General features: G+C 44.5%; 1 protein-coding gene across 1 annotated transcript in view; it reads right to left on the bottom strand.

The window, feature by feature from the left end:
• Positions 1 to 6,745: 6,745 nt before the first annotated feature.
• NRN1 (neuritin 1) overlaps positions 6,746 to 14,699 on the bottom strand; it is a 10,882-nt gene continuing 2,928 nt past the window's right edge. The window contains exons 2-3 of the mRNA XM_027876671.1: positions 11,881 to 12,025; positions 6,746 to 7,903 (exon numbers count right to left, since the gene is read on the bottom strand). Of these exons, the coding sequence (XP_027732472.1) occupies positions 7,672 to 7,903; positions 11,881 to 12,025 (377 nt within the window). The 3' untranslated portion in view covers positions 6,746 to 7,671. The remainder of the gene's footprint in view (positions 7,904 to 11,880; positions 12,026 to 14,699) is intronic.

The raw sequence follows: 14,699 nt of genomic DNA, 5'->3' as shown, positions 1-14,699 counted from the left end.
CAGATCTGGAGGGGATTATTCCTTGGACCCCTAGGTCATTTCCCCAGGAAGAAGAAACAAAGGAGTGAGAGGAGGAGATGAGCAGAAGGAAAAGACCTTTTCAGAATGCTCTCAAGAAATTCTGGAAGTGAAGTTCCTCAACATCTTTTCTCACTAGCGGACTGCTGATACAGCTTTGGACTTTGAGTGTTTCCTTAACATTCCTAACTATTGCTCACCCTGCTGAGGCCCCTCCAATTTCATTTGCCAGCATTCCCAATCCCACAGATCCTTTCTGAAAGAGGGCTCAAGACACCTAAGTGTCAAGTCACTCAAGCTTTATGGGTCTCAGTTTTCTCCTCTTTCAATGAAAGGAATTGGACTGAATAAATAATCCGAGGTCCCTTCTAGTTCTAACACTGTATGATTCTCAAGGCCTGGCATTCAATGCTCCTCATGATTTGGCTTTGACCTACATTTCTTGTACACACACACACACACACACACACACACACACACACACACACACTGTACTGTCTACTTTGGTTCCCTCAGATATAAAATGAGTATAATAACAGCACTTACCTCTCAGGGTTGTCCTAAAGATCAAATAAGATATTATTTATAAAGTGCTTAGCACAGTGCTGATATATAGGAGGTACTTAAATACTTGTTGTTCCTTTGTTCCCTCTTGAAATCACTTTGCATGACTATAAATGTGTTTGGGGTAGCTAGGTGATACAGTGGATAGAGTGCTGGACCTGGAGTCAGGAAGACCTGACCTTCAAATCCAGTCTACATAACTAGCTGTGAAGTGACCTTGGTTGCCTTAGTTTCCTCAGCTGTAAAAAATGGGGATAATAGCATCTCTCTCTCAAGGCTGTCACAAGGAGAAAATGAGACAATTAAGCATAGCTCCGTGCATACGGTAAGCCCCATATGAATGCTAGTTATTATTATTATTATCAATTTCAAACTTCTAGGACTTGGTGTTCTAGCCAAATTGGCCTACCCTAATCTCATTCAGCCCTCATAGCCTTTGCTGAGGTGGTTCCCCAAAGCTTAGAAGACCACTACCCCAATCTTCCCATTTCCATCTATTAATATCTTAACTATCCTTTAAGACGTATCCAAGATGAGACTTCCATGATGACTTCTTTGATCATAGGTTTTGGAACTGAAAGAGCTGTGAGATTTCATCAAGCTCAGCCTTCTCCATTTATAGATAACTGAAACTGAGCTATCACTATCATCACTACCACAATCATCATCACCATCTGGGAGTGATCCCTCCCCATTTGAACTTCCCAAGCATCGGATCTGGAACCTAGAGGACTGGGGTTCAAATCCTAGCTTTGCTCCTTGCTAATTGTTTGGATTCAGTGGCCCTATCTGCAAAATGATAGCTGTAGAGATGAGCTCTAACATATCCAGCTCTAAGTGCTATGAATTCTATGCATTTAATAATTTTCTAAATTGTACCATTGAAATTTCTATTCTAGTTTCATCCTTCCCACCCCAATTTCCAACTCCTTGAGATTAAGGATGAGATCGGGAAATTATGTCCCCTCTCTTTTTTCATCATTGTATCCCCACGGCCTAACACAATACCTTGTACAAAGTATTTAAACAAATGGTTTTTTTTAATTAAATCCAACAAGTTGGGCAGCCCAAAGGAGAGAGGAGTTCCTTTTGTAGGTACCTGGAGGAATTGAAGTTCAAATATAAGAAAAACAAACAAACCTGGTAATAAGATTGGCAAACCTTTAGAATGGGTTATTGGCTAATGAAACCTTTAAGAATAAAAATATTCATTAGTCCAAGCTCATTGAAGGCAAGAGAAAAAACAATGAACTCTGGAATATTTATCTAGGCCTGGAATTCTAGAGTAAAGAAACTGGTACTCAAGGGTAAGCTAGAACCAGGTCCAACTGGCTCGCAAGAGCCCACTGTTAAATTTTCAGTGTGAGCATTTATACCTCAGAAATCAACACCATGAATCAGGGCTTGATTTATTGTTTTGTTTATTGTTTAGATTTAAGAATGCATTAATAATGCAGATTGAATTTAAAAGTGTGTGTGCATACTTTTCTTTCAGAGAGCCTGGTTGTTAAACGTTTACCAACATACCCCAGTATTGCTTGAGATCATCAAGAGTGCAGTAAAAAGTTTAGGAAATAAAGTCATCACCAGATTGGAGGCCTGGTGACTCTAGGATGATAATGATGACAATGACAATGACAATATTTATACAGTGCCTTAAGGTTTACAAAGTTTCATCCATTATCTCATTTGAGCTTCTCAGTATCCTTGCCTGTACTTCAGCCTTACCTGCTCTCTATCTTCTTGAAGGAGACCTTTTGGGGCCAGGGGGAGGTAAGCAGGACTGTTTAGGACAGAAGTCAGAGGGCTGGGGGAGCTCTCATTTGCTCCTCACTCACCTCCTGAACTGGGACCAGAGGTGGGAGGTAGAGCCCTGAGGCCAATGTTCAGAATGCCCCTGTGTGGGCCACTGAGATCACCTATTCCAAAAAATAGCCTTATAAACACAAAGGAGTTCTGGAAGGAGTGGGAAGCAAAATCTGTTAAGACTGAAGCTTCCTTTTTTCTCCTTACCCTTAAAAAAAGAAAATGAAATAGAAAAAAAAAATTAAATTCCCGCAAATACGTCAGTCTCCTGGGTGTAGAAAGTCGGGGATGACCATTGCTGACTTGGGGACATATCCCTGGGACGGTTCTTTCCTGCCAGGTCACTTGGAATAGTGAAGAGGAGCCCCAGCTTCCACTTTCTTCTGGGAACATTAAATCCTGATGCTGATTTTACTCTACCTCTCCTTCCTTTCCCCACCTCCCCCAGTCACGAGGAGCCCCTCCCCTGGGGAAGAAAGGCGTTACAGCCCACGTGCTTTTCCTCCTTCATGTGTGGGGCAAGGGGAGCAGTGGGGCTGGCTGTCAGTGGGCTGGCTGGCACCTTCCAAGACCCACAGGGTTAGCAGACTGCTGGGAGTCAGGTAAGAGATGCCAAGGGTCCAAAGACTCAAATGTTAGCCCTCCATCTAAAATGTGTGGGTAGGGGAGATTTGTAAAGAAGCAGGACATTCCTCTGTTTGATTCCATTTTTTTCCAGGACCAATTTTGGGTGGAGAACCAGAGAGGGGAAAAGAAAGAAATTGTGTGGGCAGCTATGGATCAAGGACATCCATTTCTGTTGAGGCAAGACGAGAGGAAGTAAACTATCTTTCCCAAGTTACCTATTAGCACTTTGTCAGAGGAGCTTAGAAAACTCTAGGCTAAAATAAATGAATAATTTGGTAGATGGATAGACCTAGAGACAATAAATCCATAGATGGATTTATTGATGACTTTTTGTGTCCCTTTGATTTAATGATAGATAGAAATCTGTCTTTTTCTGAATTCTTTGAATTCTTCTTTCTCTTCTCTCCCCTCTTGTCTTTCTTGTCTTTTCTCTCTTTTCCCCCTTTTCTTTCTCTTCTCTTCTCCTTTTTGCTCTTTAGCTCTCCTCTACCTTTTCTTTCTTATCTCTCCCCCTTCTTTCTCTCTTCTTTCTCTCCCTTTACCTTTTCTCTTCTCTATCTAACCTCTCCTTCTTTTTTCTTTCCCTCAGGTCTATTGTCCTATCTCTCTCCCCTAGTTCTTTTTCTCATCTCCTTCTCCATTTCTTACTTCCCTCACCCTTGTCTTCTTTCACCTCCTTCTCTCTCTTCTATTTCCCCTTTATCCTTCTCCCTTTTGCCTTCTTCTTCCTCTTCCTTTTTCTTCACCTTTTCCTATATCTACCCTACTGAGGTGAGAAGGCTGACGACTCTCTAGGGGTTAAGAAGCTGGCCTTATACAAATTTAATAAGAAGTGAAAACAATTACTAGCTTAAAATAGAAAACCAGGCCCTTTGATTGCTCCCCATAGCCATTTACATCAGAAAGTGAGGTACCATTCAAATCTTTTCCACTTCAGAAGTCCCATAACTAGCTTCCCAGAGTTGCCTGACCATACCAATTCTTGAATTCTGAGATGCCCCACGAAAATTTCACATATGCAGAGAGATGAAGAGGGAAGGAACTGGGGCAGGGTGGGAATAACTTTAGAAGCAAATACCACTTCCTTCCTTGCAAAATGAGCTCAGAAATTTGCAGAGCCCAGTTGGAGCTATTTTCACAATGTACATCTGGGATGGAAACAGAAATAACAGCCAAGGCACTCAAAAACAATAATATCGATTAAATAGCATCTGGAGGTATCATCATCATCAAATAGCAAATTAGAACATGACAGTATAATTATAACAAACAACCATTACAATAAGAAGAAATGTTCCGGAATGAGCCAGATGTTTTGTTAGGCACTAATTGCATTTCCAGGGGTGGATCCTTTGGGATTCTTCCTAGACATCCAGAAATGTACTCTCACATGGCCCAGAAGGTGAACTTGATCGGAGACTCAGCTGAGAATACCAGCCACTTTTTAGGACCGTATCCCTCAGTATTTAAACTCAAGCTTTGTCTGTTGCTTTAAAGGAGGTAAGGTACCCAAATAGAATAAACCTGGTTTAGGTAGAGCCAGCAGGAAAGGTGTCCATCAGGAAGACACAACTGTATATCGCAGGCAGCTGCCACTGGAACCGCTGGGACACTTTGGGTTTCCCCATGAGAGCACACCTCTACTGGAAATAAGTCAACAAACAGATAAACGAAGGAGAAAACATCCTTGACCCTTTACCACCCTTTCGCGGTTCCCACTCCCTCCCTTGGGCAAGTACCACGTGTACTGATGAATAAAGGCCCTCTTGGGGTAAGGAGGCTCGGGGCTCCGACTATTCCCTTCTTTTCAGAACCTTACCTTTCCGCAAGCAGTCCATTCCCTAGGAGATAGTCTTAACTAGCAACTTTCTTTTCACTAATGAAGGATCTTATCACTACAGTTACACCAGGAAAACTGGTTCTTATTCTGCTTAGGGGCAGGGACATAGATATTCTTAGAGAGGCAATATGCTTCTAGGACTAAAATGAGGAAAGAAAATCCTCTTCCTCCTCTCCTCCCTTCCAGCGGGATTTAATAGACATTTATTCAAAACAAGTTCAGTCTTGTTTAAATGGAATGCCTAAGGCTGCTGCTCAGGTTAATGTCGTTTGATTTACCTTGGGATGGGAAGGAAAAAATAAACCCCAGATAACAACCCTTTGCTTATACTTCTTATAAACAATTAAAATCCGATGACATAACATCTCTTCTCACCTTTTGTGATCTTCCAGTATAAACCTCTGGAATCTTCTTTCCTTCCCCTTGGCAGTGGGCATGAGGGACTTTTGGCTGGTAAGAGTGGTGCGGACAATCTGAGTCAGAATCTTACCACTCAGAAGATGCTGAACTTCTCTAGGATTCTTTGAGTGTAATCTGTTTCATCATTAAAAATCAACATTGCTTCCAATGCTCGAAGTTCAGAGCTCCAGATCGAGGACACATGTGTTTTGGGGATTCAATCCGTTGGGGAAATGCAGATTGGACTGCAACCTACTGTGTTTGATTTATGAGCTGCTACCCTAGCTATTGTTTACACATTACATTTCATAACTACTGTACAGGACTTGGTTGAGGGGGGGAGTGGAGGAAGTCGACTACAGATGAAGGGGGTGCTCAACTATATAATCTCTCTCTCTCTCTCTCTCTCTCTCTCTCTCTCTCTCTCTCTCTCTCCACCTCCCTCCCTCTCCCTCTCCCTCTCTCCCCTTTAGAACCTATGATCCTCACCTAGCTCCCTCCCATCCCTCCACTTCTCCACACTTCCCTCCTGTATCCTTAAATTTCCCTGAAATCTGGCTTAGATTTCTCTTCAAAAGGGAAAAACAAAGCAAAAGAAAAAAAATCCCAAATCCTAAACTAGCTTCAGATTCATCCAGTCCCTCTGTTCCACAGATTTCAGTACAGGTTCTTAAAGGTCTTGTTTACTTTTCATTGTTGACTTCTTTATGAAGACACAAGGAACCTATAAACAGAAGAGGCAAAAGCAGCCACTGCTGCCAAATCAATAGGGCCCCACCATTTCAGCTGAGTTCTCTTATTAATTATGAAAGGATTCAGCTGATCCCTGCCAGAGAAGACAGCCTTTCTGTCCCTCTTCTGCAGCCCTTAATGGTGGTTCCTTTTCTAGCTCAGAACAGCCTTTTCTCCACCACAAAGCATTCTATCTTATCCTGCACGTGGGCTTAGAGAAAAGTGTTTTGAGTTTTAGTGTTTAGCTATTGCAGTGCCAGCTATTTTAACCAATAGTGTTAGGTCCTGGGGAGAGGGGGAAATATAAGCTCAATATTCTAGTCTTCGTGGGGCTGGGTTTAGTTTTTTCCTTCTTAAATCCTGAAAAAACTTGATTTCCTCTAACCTCTCCTGTTCTTTCTTTCTTCTTCTTTTTTTTTAAATAAACCAAACTCCTAAAAAACAAGTGTTTTTTTTCTTAATTGAATAATTCACAAGGAAGTGTTTGACCCTGCCGAGTCAACAGGTCACAGCATCTCTTTTTAGGAACTGTTGTGACTTTTTTTTTAAAAGTACAGGTTGTTGAATAGACAAAGCTTTTAAATATTTGCCTTTCTATACTAGACAGTAAATAAACTGCATTTTTCCAGTTATGATCCTCTTCTCCTAAGCCCTGGGGTCTCTTTAATCAGAGAAATCAGTGTAAAGAAAGCAGGCATGATACAGGAAACAAATGACACCCTCATTTCAAACAATAATTTTTATTTTATACTTCTCTATACTTTGTAGCAAATCTTTTTTTGCTGAATTTAATTTATAATAAACTTTTTTAAAATTACATCTCTCTTTTATTTTTTTTTAAATCAAGGCTCTTTATGTCAAAATCGTTATACTGTATTTTAGGATAACATTTAAGCCCCCTTCGTGATCTATACCGTTGGATATTCAGGTATTACTGTATGTGTAACATCTAAAACAAGAGAGGAGGGAAAATAAAGGCAGTGAACTTGGAAAGATGCATTGACAACAGCAGGTAAAGCTAATCTCCCAGCAACCTTAGCAGCATTCGGTTCCTGTGGTCATTTGATACATCTCTTCCCCCCTCCTCCCCCCTCCCCCATCGTTAAAAAAAATTAAATCTGTCCTTTTTCTTTTCTTGAGAAGAAATTGGCAGTGGAAATGATCAAAACAAGATTCTATGGCAGAAAGATGCGATAGAGACTGTGAATTATTCACTAGATGCTTCGCACGTGGACATCGATCTTGAATTCATTCCCCGTGGCCTTCTCTCTACATTTTCTTTCCTATTAAGAGGAGCCCATCATTTCTCATGTATTATCATGATTAATATATTAGGCGGCCCAGGGCCGTTCCTGAGATTCTTTTGGAAAAAAAAGAAAAGAAAAAAAAGAAAAAAGCAGGGGAGCGGGGCTCGCGTTCTTGTATTTCCGTTTGAAGACTTAATAAAGCTGAGGTCCGGTTTGGCTGTTGCTGCTCACTGTTTGGTAACATTTGGCAAATAAAACACAAGGAGGAAAAAAAAATAAAAGAGAATAACGTGGTGTGTTTTCCCCCACAATCCTATATGAATGTTTTCAGCATCACAGAGAATCACAACGTCCCCAAAAAACGGATGGATACTTCCTCTATAAATCCAGTAATATGAAGTGAGTGTGTGTCTGCCGGGGGCGCCTGGTGCCCCTCCCTCAGAAGGAAAGCCAGGCTGCTAAAGCTGCAGAGAGAGACGCCAAGAGCAAAGGGAAGGTCGGGAGCAGGAGCGAAGGAGCCGACCCATTGCTGTTTCCGCATAGTTCAAATAAGCTGCCTTGGATATTGAGGTTTTTTGATTCTTTTCTCAGTTTATCCCACATATCTTTCGCCCCTTCCTGGCAATCCGTAAGGGCTGTGACGGTGCAGCTGTGGAAATCCTCCCAGTATCTGGCGAGGAACAAAGCACAACAAAGCAGGGGAGAACACGTTCACTTTCGGTACCTTGAGCTGAGCCCACAACCAGCCAGCTTCCCACCCTAGGCGGCTGCTCAATAGCTTAATTGCTCCAACCCCAACCCTCAGCCCCCGAGCCTCCTGTCAAGCTCTTCCTCAAATTTCTCTCTCCCTTCAGCAGGCCCTAGCTATCTTCACTGCCGTTTTCCCAAAGCTCTGCAAAGCCTTGGAGAAACTCGCATTTGGGAGAGGTCCGTTCACTCACCCAGCCCATCCCCTTTCGGCTTGCTCAGGAGCCGCCGCATCCCTCACCCTCTCGCCTCTCTAACTCCCACCTTCCGCAGACTGTCTAGTTGCAAGAGCTCAAAGAAGTCGTGACGCCTGGGACTGTCACGATAGTCACAGCATCTTCCTTTCTTTGTCGCACGCGCAGTGGTTTCCTTCACCCCACCCACCTCCACTCAGTTCTGGGCTGTGTCCATCAAAGAGTGCAGTGCAGGGCAGGTCAGGACCAAACCAATCGCGAGGCGCTGGCACAGTGGCCTCGGCAAACAGATTGCTAGTCTTCCTTGGGGAAAGCAAGGAAAACATTGCTAAGCCCTGCAAGCTGGCTCCTATTAATGCCTCTTAACTCGCAAGATATGTCGCTCACTCCCTCACTCGCCTGCTCTGTGCGTGTCTCTCTCCCATGGTTTTTTTTTTTTTTTCTCTCCTCCCCCTCAACTCCCTCTACCTCTCTTTCTCTTTCATTGTCCTTGCTCTTCTCTCGACTTCCTTCCTTCATTCTATTTCTCTGTCCCTCTCCTTTTTTCTTTGTCTCCTTTTCTCTTTCTTACCTTTATTGATCTTTCCTTCCCTCATTTCCGACTCCTGCTCTTTTCCCTTTCCCTCCTCTCCCTTCCCCTACTTTTCTTCCTCCCTCCGTCCTTTCCTCTATCCATTTTATCCTTTTCTGTCCCCTCCCCTCCTTTTCCACCTCTCTCCCTATCTCTCTTTCCTCACTTCTTTTTTTTTTCCCTTCCCGGATTCCTCTACCTCCTCTTTATTTTCTCCCATTTTGTTTCCCTCCTTCTCCCCTTCCCCACCTTTGCCCCTCAGCGTTGCTATATTTCTCGACTTATTGCTCCTCAACCCTTCCATTTGTGTGTGCCATGAGCTGCCAGACTATACCCTTCTTATGGAAAACGGGGCCATTGCAGATCATCTTCCCAGCTTCCCACAGATTTTAGATAACAGGCCATCTCCAATTCCTCTGAAAAAACCAGGATTCCAAAACTGGTAGTCAGAGGCGATTATGTCCCTCGTCTTGAAACCTCTAGCTACCCCAGCTGGGTTACCTTGGGACAGAGGCGGTGTAGGTCCTTAGAGGGCTTTCGCTCTTCTTCCCCTTCACCTATCCTTCCTGGACACCTTTCATGAATTCATAAACCACTTCTCTCCTCCCCCCACCCCCCGCAAGCCTGTCCTTTTTCGTTTTTTCTCCCTTTCCTTTGAAAACCAAAAATAGATCAAGGAACTAAATATAATCCCAACCCGTGATCGATTACTAGGGCGCCGTCTCCGTAAGGACCTGGGTTATTTCCATCTCCCCAACTCTAGGGATCTGACAGCCGACTTGCCTTGAATGCATCAAATAGCATTGCTTGTCTATATTTTCATTCCACTCTCCACCATAAAATAGCCCCCTCTCCCTTAAAATAATTGTACACCATATATTTGCATATGTGTTTATACATACATATATGTATATATGTGCGCATATATGCATGCATACGAAATATTCTCTATTTGTGTTAGAAGTCTGAATAGCTCTAGCCACTAATTTATGAGCACTCCATGCTTGGTAGTGGGGGTGGGGTGGGATGTAGTGGGCTTCAACCCGAACTTTTTTGATTTCTCAATTTACAATAAATGAAATATTGAGATGCCAGAAGGGCCAAGCCTGTACCTCCTGCGGTGTTTCTGCAGTAATTGCGCCTCCCATAGGGCTAGTAAATCTCTCTCCGTCTTCTTTTATTGATGCTGGTGGGGAGAGGGAGGGCATCAGGGACTGGGTCTGTGGTGGAGTAGGTAGGGCAGGCAAAGGACCCCTGAGTGAGATACGGACTGAAGGTTATGTGTGTGTGTGCGTGTGTGTGGTGATTGGAACCGAGTAGAACTCAACCATCCATTGAAAGAAACTAGCTCTTCTTTAACTGAGCTGTATTTAGGACCCCAAACAAGGCATTAGACCTCAGGACAGCATTCATTTCCCCATTTCACGAAATAACTAATGAGGTCGCTGTCCTGCTGAATAATTAAACAGCCTGGCAGATCATCGAGATCCTTGAAAATAACCGAGGATTTGGGCTGCTCTCTATATTTAGTTACTTGTCGATAGAGCTATAGATAGACCCTATCCTTCCACTATACGTTTGGAGAGAGGTGTGTGCATGTAGGGAAGAAGCCTCGAGTTTGCTCCCCTTTTCACTTAGTTACAGTTTTTGGAATTACTGTATCGGGTCTCTGTTGGCGCTAGGGATATTTCGAAAAGAATGCAGTGATTTGGGGGCCTGGTTTATCAGTAAAAAAAAAATCCCAGGCGGGTTGGGGGTGGTGCAGAGGAAGTGGGAAGGGAGAGGGATAGGATTTGATTTTTGTAGAATGGAAGAAATCACTCAGACTACTGTGATCTTTAGCCGTCCGATTCTACCGCTAGGCTGCATTACTGTTATGTGAAAAGGGCAAGCTCTACCGATGCATGGAAAATTCCCTCTTTAAAAATGCAGGGGGAGGGGGAAGCGAAGAGGTACAGAGCAGCTCCATCTAACGCGTTCCCTGCAGAAAAGCGCAATCCCTCAATTTGTTACGAGTGCTGTCCGAGCTAAAGGAAAAAGCTACAGCAGGACCCACGCTTGATTATCTCAGGAGCAGCGGCTATTTTATAAAGAAAAGCCTTTATTCACACTCCAGGTTCTAGACCTTGTTGGGGAGAAAGAAACGGGAAGCTAAAGCGAGCCCAACAACCTGGACTTGGAGAAATCTCTACCGAGTTCGAGTTTTTTTCTCAATCAGTCTCTGCACACCCCCACCCCCACCCCACCTCACCTCATTTCCTGCCCTTATTAGCGAAGCCTACGGCAGTTACTGTAGTACTACAAAACAAAGCTAAACAGACAAAAATGGAGACCATTTGCTAACAACAGATCACAAAAGATGAGGGAATATCAGATTATTTCCTCTTTTTCTCCCTGTGGCATTTAGCATCCTTTTGGCCACTGTTGTAAGAATTGAATGGTTATACTTTTTTTTTTAAATGACCTTAAGCAGCTAAACAGAAACATGGGCAGACGCTGTTATAGCTATCTCATGCGAGAAGACAGTAAAAATGGCATTTCCCACTCTCGACATGGAAACAGACATCCTAATAAAGCAGGGCACCCTCATCTTCACGTATACTCTTGGATTCAAGCCTACCTTCGAGCTTGTGTACTCCCCCCTCCCCCCGAGATACACAGAATGTACGATACCCTGAGGAGGGCAGTGAATCAAAAGAGAGAAATCAGACTTCCTCATCTAATGACCCTTTGAGGGTGGTGTACTATAATCACAGACTGAAACTTCAAAGGGCCTGGGGAATGATCAGTTGGACAGCCTGGCTCACGACCTCAGCACTGTGTGGCACACCTTTTCTTAAAGAAAGAAAAGGAAGGAGGAGGGAAGGAAGGAGAATGAGAGAGGAAAAAGGAGGAGACCTGGAAGGAAGGAGAGAGACAGAGAGACAGAGACAGAGACAGATTGGAGAGGTAGGAAAGAGAAGGTTGAGAGAGAACAAGGAAGAAAAAGAAGATGGAGATCATGGACAGGGAGGGGAAGAAATGGCTTTTGTAGTAGCAGAAAGAAGGAGATGGTTGGGTGGAGTGAGGAGTAGAGTTTTCAAAGTTATGTACAATGTTTTGAAAGTAAAGAAAAACAATAACAGGGAAACTTACGCGCAGACGGTTTTGATGTTTGTCTTGTCGTCCAGGCCCTGGGGGTAGTTGGCCATGCTGTCGCCCAGCTTGAGCAAACAGTCGGAAAACCCCTTAAAGACCGCATCGCACTTCCCTGCAGCTCTCACCGATTGCACCAGGTACGCTGCGGGGGAGGAGGGGAAGGGAGGAGGGGGACACATATCAGCACCTCAGAGGCGGAGACCAGCTCCCAGCACAATCAAATCCCGCGCTGCAGAAGCAGGGGCCCAAGTGCCCCCAGAGGTATGCCCCAGGTCCAAGGTACCAATCTCGGAGCCTTGCCTCTGGATAGGGTCTTGTAGCCGCCGCTGCTGCCTCAAACGCCAGGGACAGCTCCCAGGCTCTCTTTCTTCTTCCTCCAACTCACTCGTGTAGTCCGCTCCCATCAGCATTCCAGCCACCAGACTGGATTAATTTTAAATGAGAAACGTGTGTTGAGAATGACAGATTTGAAAACCCAGACAGGCACCAAGCCACCGGTCTTATTCAGATTTGGGGCTAGGGTGGGAAATGTAAAGAAACGCTGGAGGGTGGGAGAGGGATCTTTTTTTGTAGACTTTTTCTCCCTCAAATCTCGCTTCCTATTTGCCTCACCCGCCCACCCCCACCCCCAGCAAAACCCAGCACCTTCACCCTTAAACCACTGTAGCATTTTGTTAATTTTTGCTTCTGAAGCCTGAGAGAGGGGTCTACAAAAACTGGGAATTTACAACCTATTAGTGGGAAGAGGGAGAGACAGATGGAATACACGAATATATTGAAAGGACTCCCATCATCCAATTCATCTCCACCTTACAAATTTCTTCTCTGAACAATGAAATGTCGGAGATGTCAGGTCACATTTCTAGACTTGTAAGGTCCTTACGAACCTATGATCCTAGTCTAAAGGATGCTTTCTGCCCAACTAAACGTACAATTAGTGTATGGCCCACCTAATACAGAAGAGAGGATTCATCAGATTTTTTTTTTGAACCAATGTGGTATGGTGTGTGTGTGGGGGGGGGGGCGCGAGCGTGCGTGTGTGAAGGGGGGGTAGCTCACTCGCTCCATCGTTCACTGGATTTGAAGTAAAAACACCACCACCAGGGTAAAGCTCGGATAGATTCAAGTCCTGCCCAACAACTAGCTGTGTGACCTTGGGCAAATCACTTCACTTCCATCTACAAAAGGAAGGAGCTGTACTACATTATCTTAGAAATCTGAAAGATAGACATAGAAAGAGCTTAATGCTACAGTATATTCTGGAGAAAATAAAAATTTCAAATTTCATGTCCCTAGTAGGCTTCCATCAGAAACGTAAAACACTTATTTTTATTATAAAGTCATTGTCTGCAAAGAAGCCTATGTGATCGCGCGCCTGCGTGCTTATGTGTATTTAGGTTGAAGGGGCAATGTTTACCGGAGAGTTAAGATGTGTAAGGAGAGGTTGCTGGGTGCTTTGGGTTCACAGCCTTTGTATGTGTGTCTCCTTGGGGCTCCCTGGTGTCACGTCCACTGAGGCTAGTGCTGCGGTCATGTGGAAACAAGGGGAGGGGAACTGGTTTACCTCATCTCACCTCTACGTAGTGCTGCGGAAAGGATTTCATTTCTAGGCATTCCCTACTCTCACCCCGGAAAAACAAAAACCTGCCTATCTCTACAATCCTAACATAGGGCTGTGACAGCTTCCTCTCCCAGGGATCCTTGGCGCCTCCGGCAATCCCATTTGAGCTCAGAAAAACCTGGCTACAAAGGGATGCAACGTGTCTCCCTTCTCTTTTCTCTAGTCTATGCACATAGTTCCAAAATCACTCATAGAAGAGGGAGGAAGGGTCCGCAACTCGAAGGCGAGACTATTGGAGCTTTTTAGCTCCTTGGAGTGGTGGTTTTGGGGGTGGATGTGTCTGGGGTTGGAAAATCACCGCAAAACAGAATGGAACAAGAGCAGCGGATGATATATCCCAAGTTCTTTCTCTCTCCAGAAAAATCAGAGTGGCGGGGGGGGGGGGGGGGGGGGGAAGGATCTCGGTGGAAGAGAGGAGGAGGGAAGAATCTGTAGAGGACGAGAAAGGCGGTTTTTTTCTCCCACTTTGGATCACTATTGGATCCCAGGGAGGCAAATTACAGTAGGTGAACCCCAGAACTTCAAGTCACTGTCTTTTAAAAGCATTTCCCGGTGGTCACCACCGCTGCAAACTGAAAGCGAGCTGGAAGCTTGTGCCTGTAATTTAATACGCTTTGATTCTGGACAACAGAAAGAAATCAGAGTCCCAGAGGGTCTTCTGCATCCACTTCCACCGCAGCCCCTGCTGTACCAGTGTGGCCTTGTGTCTGAAGGGTACAGTGAATTTAGAAGGGACAGAGGTGAAATGGAGGTGAGAGCCCTAGTTTTCCAGGCCACAAGTAAAATCACCCTTTAGGGCAAACTCGGAAGGACCATTCCTAGGGCTTCAGTCTTGACTCTATTCATACCTCTCGGAGCTCTGAGCTCTCCCCCTTACCTCCTCTTTTCGGAAGGACTTTCCAAGATTTTTCTATCCCCCCCTAGGAACCCCCTTCCTTGTCCCAGACTAACCACTCTCCTAGCATTGGGCCTAAGGAGACGGACAAACCAAACGAGCGGCAACACCTGCTGGACTAGCACCGCCTGAGGATGGCTGACAGGGAACTGTCCAGCTTGGGGCCGGTTATCTAAATCAGACTAAGAATTCATTCACACTGCTGGAAAGAGACTGTGACTCTGGGACAAATAGCCCTGACCTCTACGAGAAAGCGAGAGAGAGAGAGAGAGAGAGAGAGAGAGAGAGAGAGAGAGAGAG

This window comes from Vombatus ursinus, unplaced genomic scaffold (assembly GCF_900497805.2).
Source record: "Vombatus ursinus unplaced genomic scaffold, bare-nosed wombat genome assembly UNPS02000577.1, whole genome shotgun sequence".
NCBI lineage: Eukaryota > Metazoa > Chordata > Mammalia > Diprotodontia > Vombatidae > Vombatus > Vombatus ursinus.
This window is presented reverse-complemented; position numbering and strand designations above follow the sequence as displayed.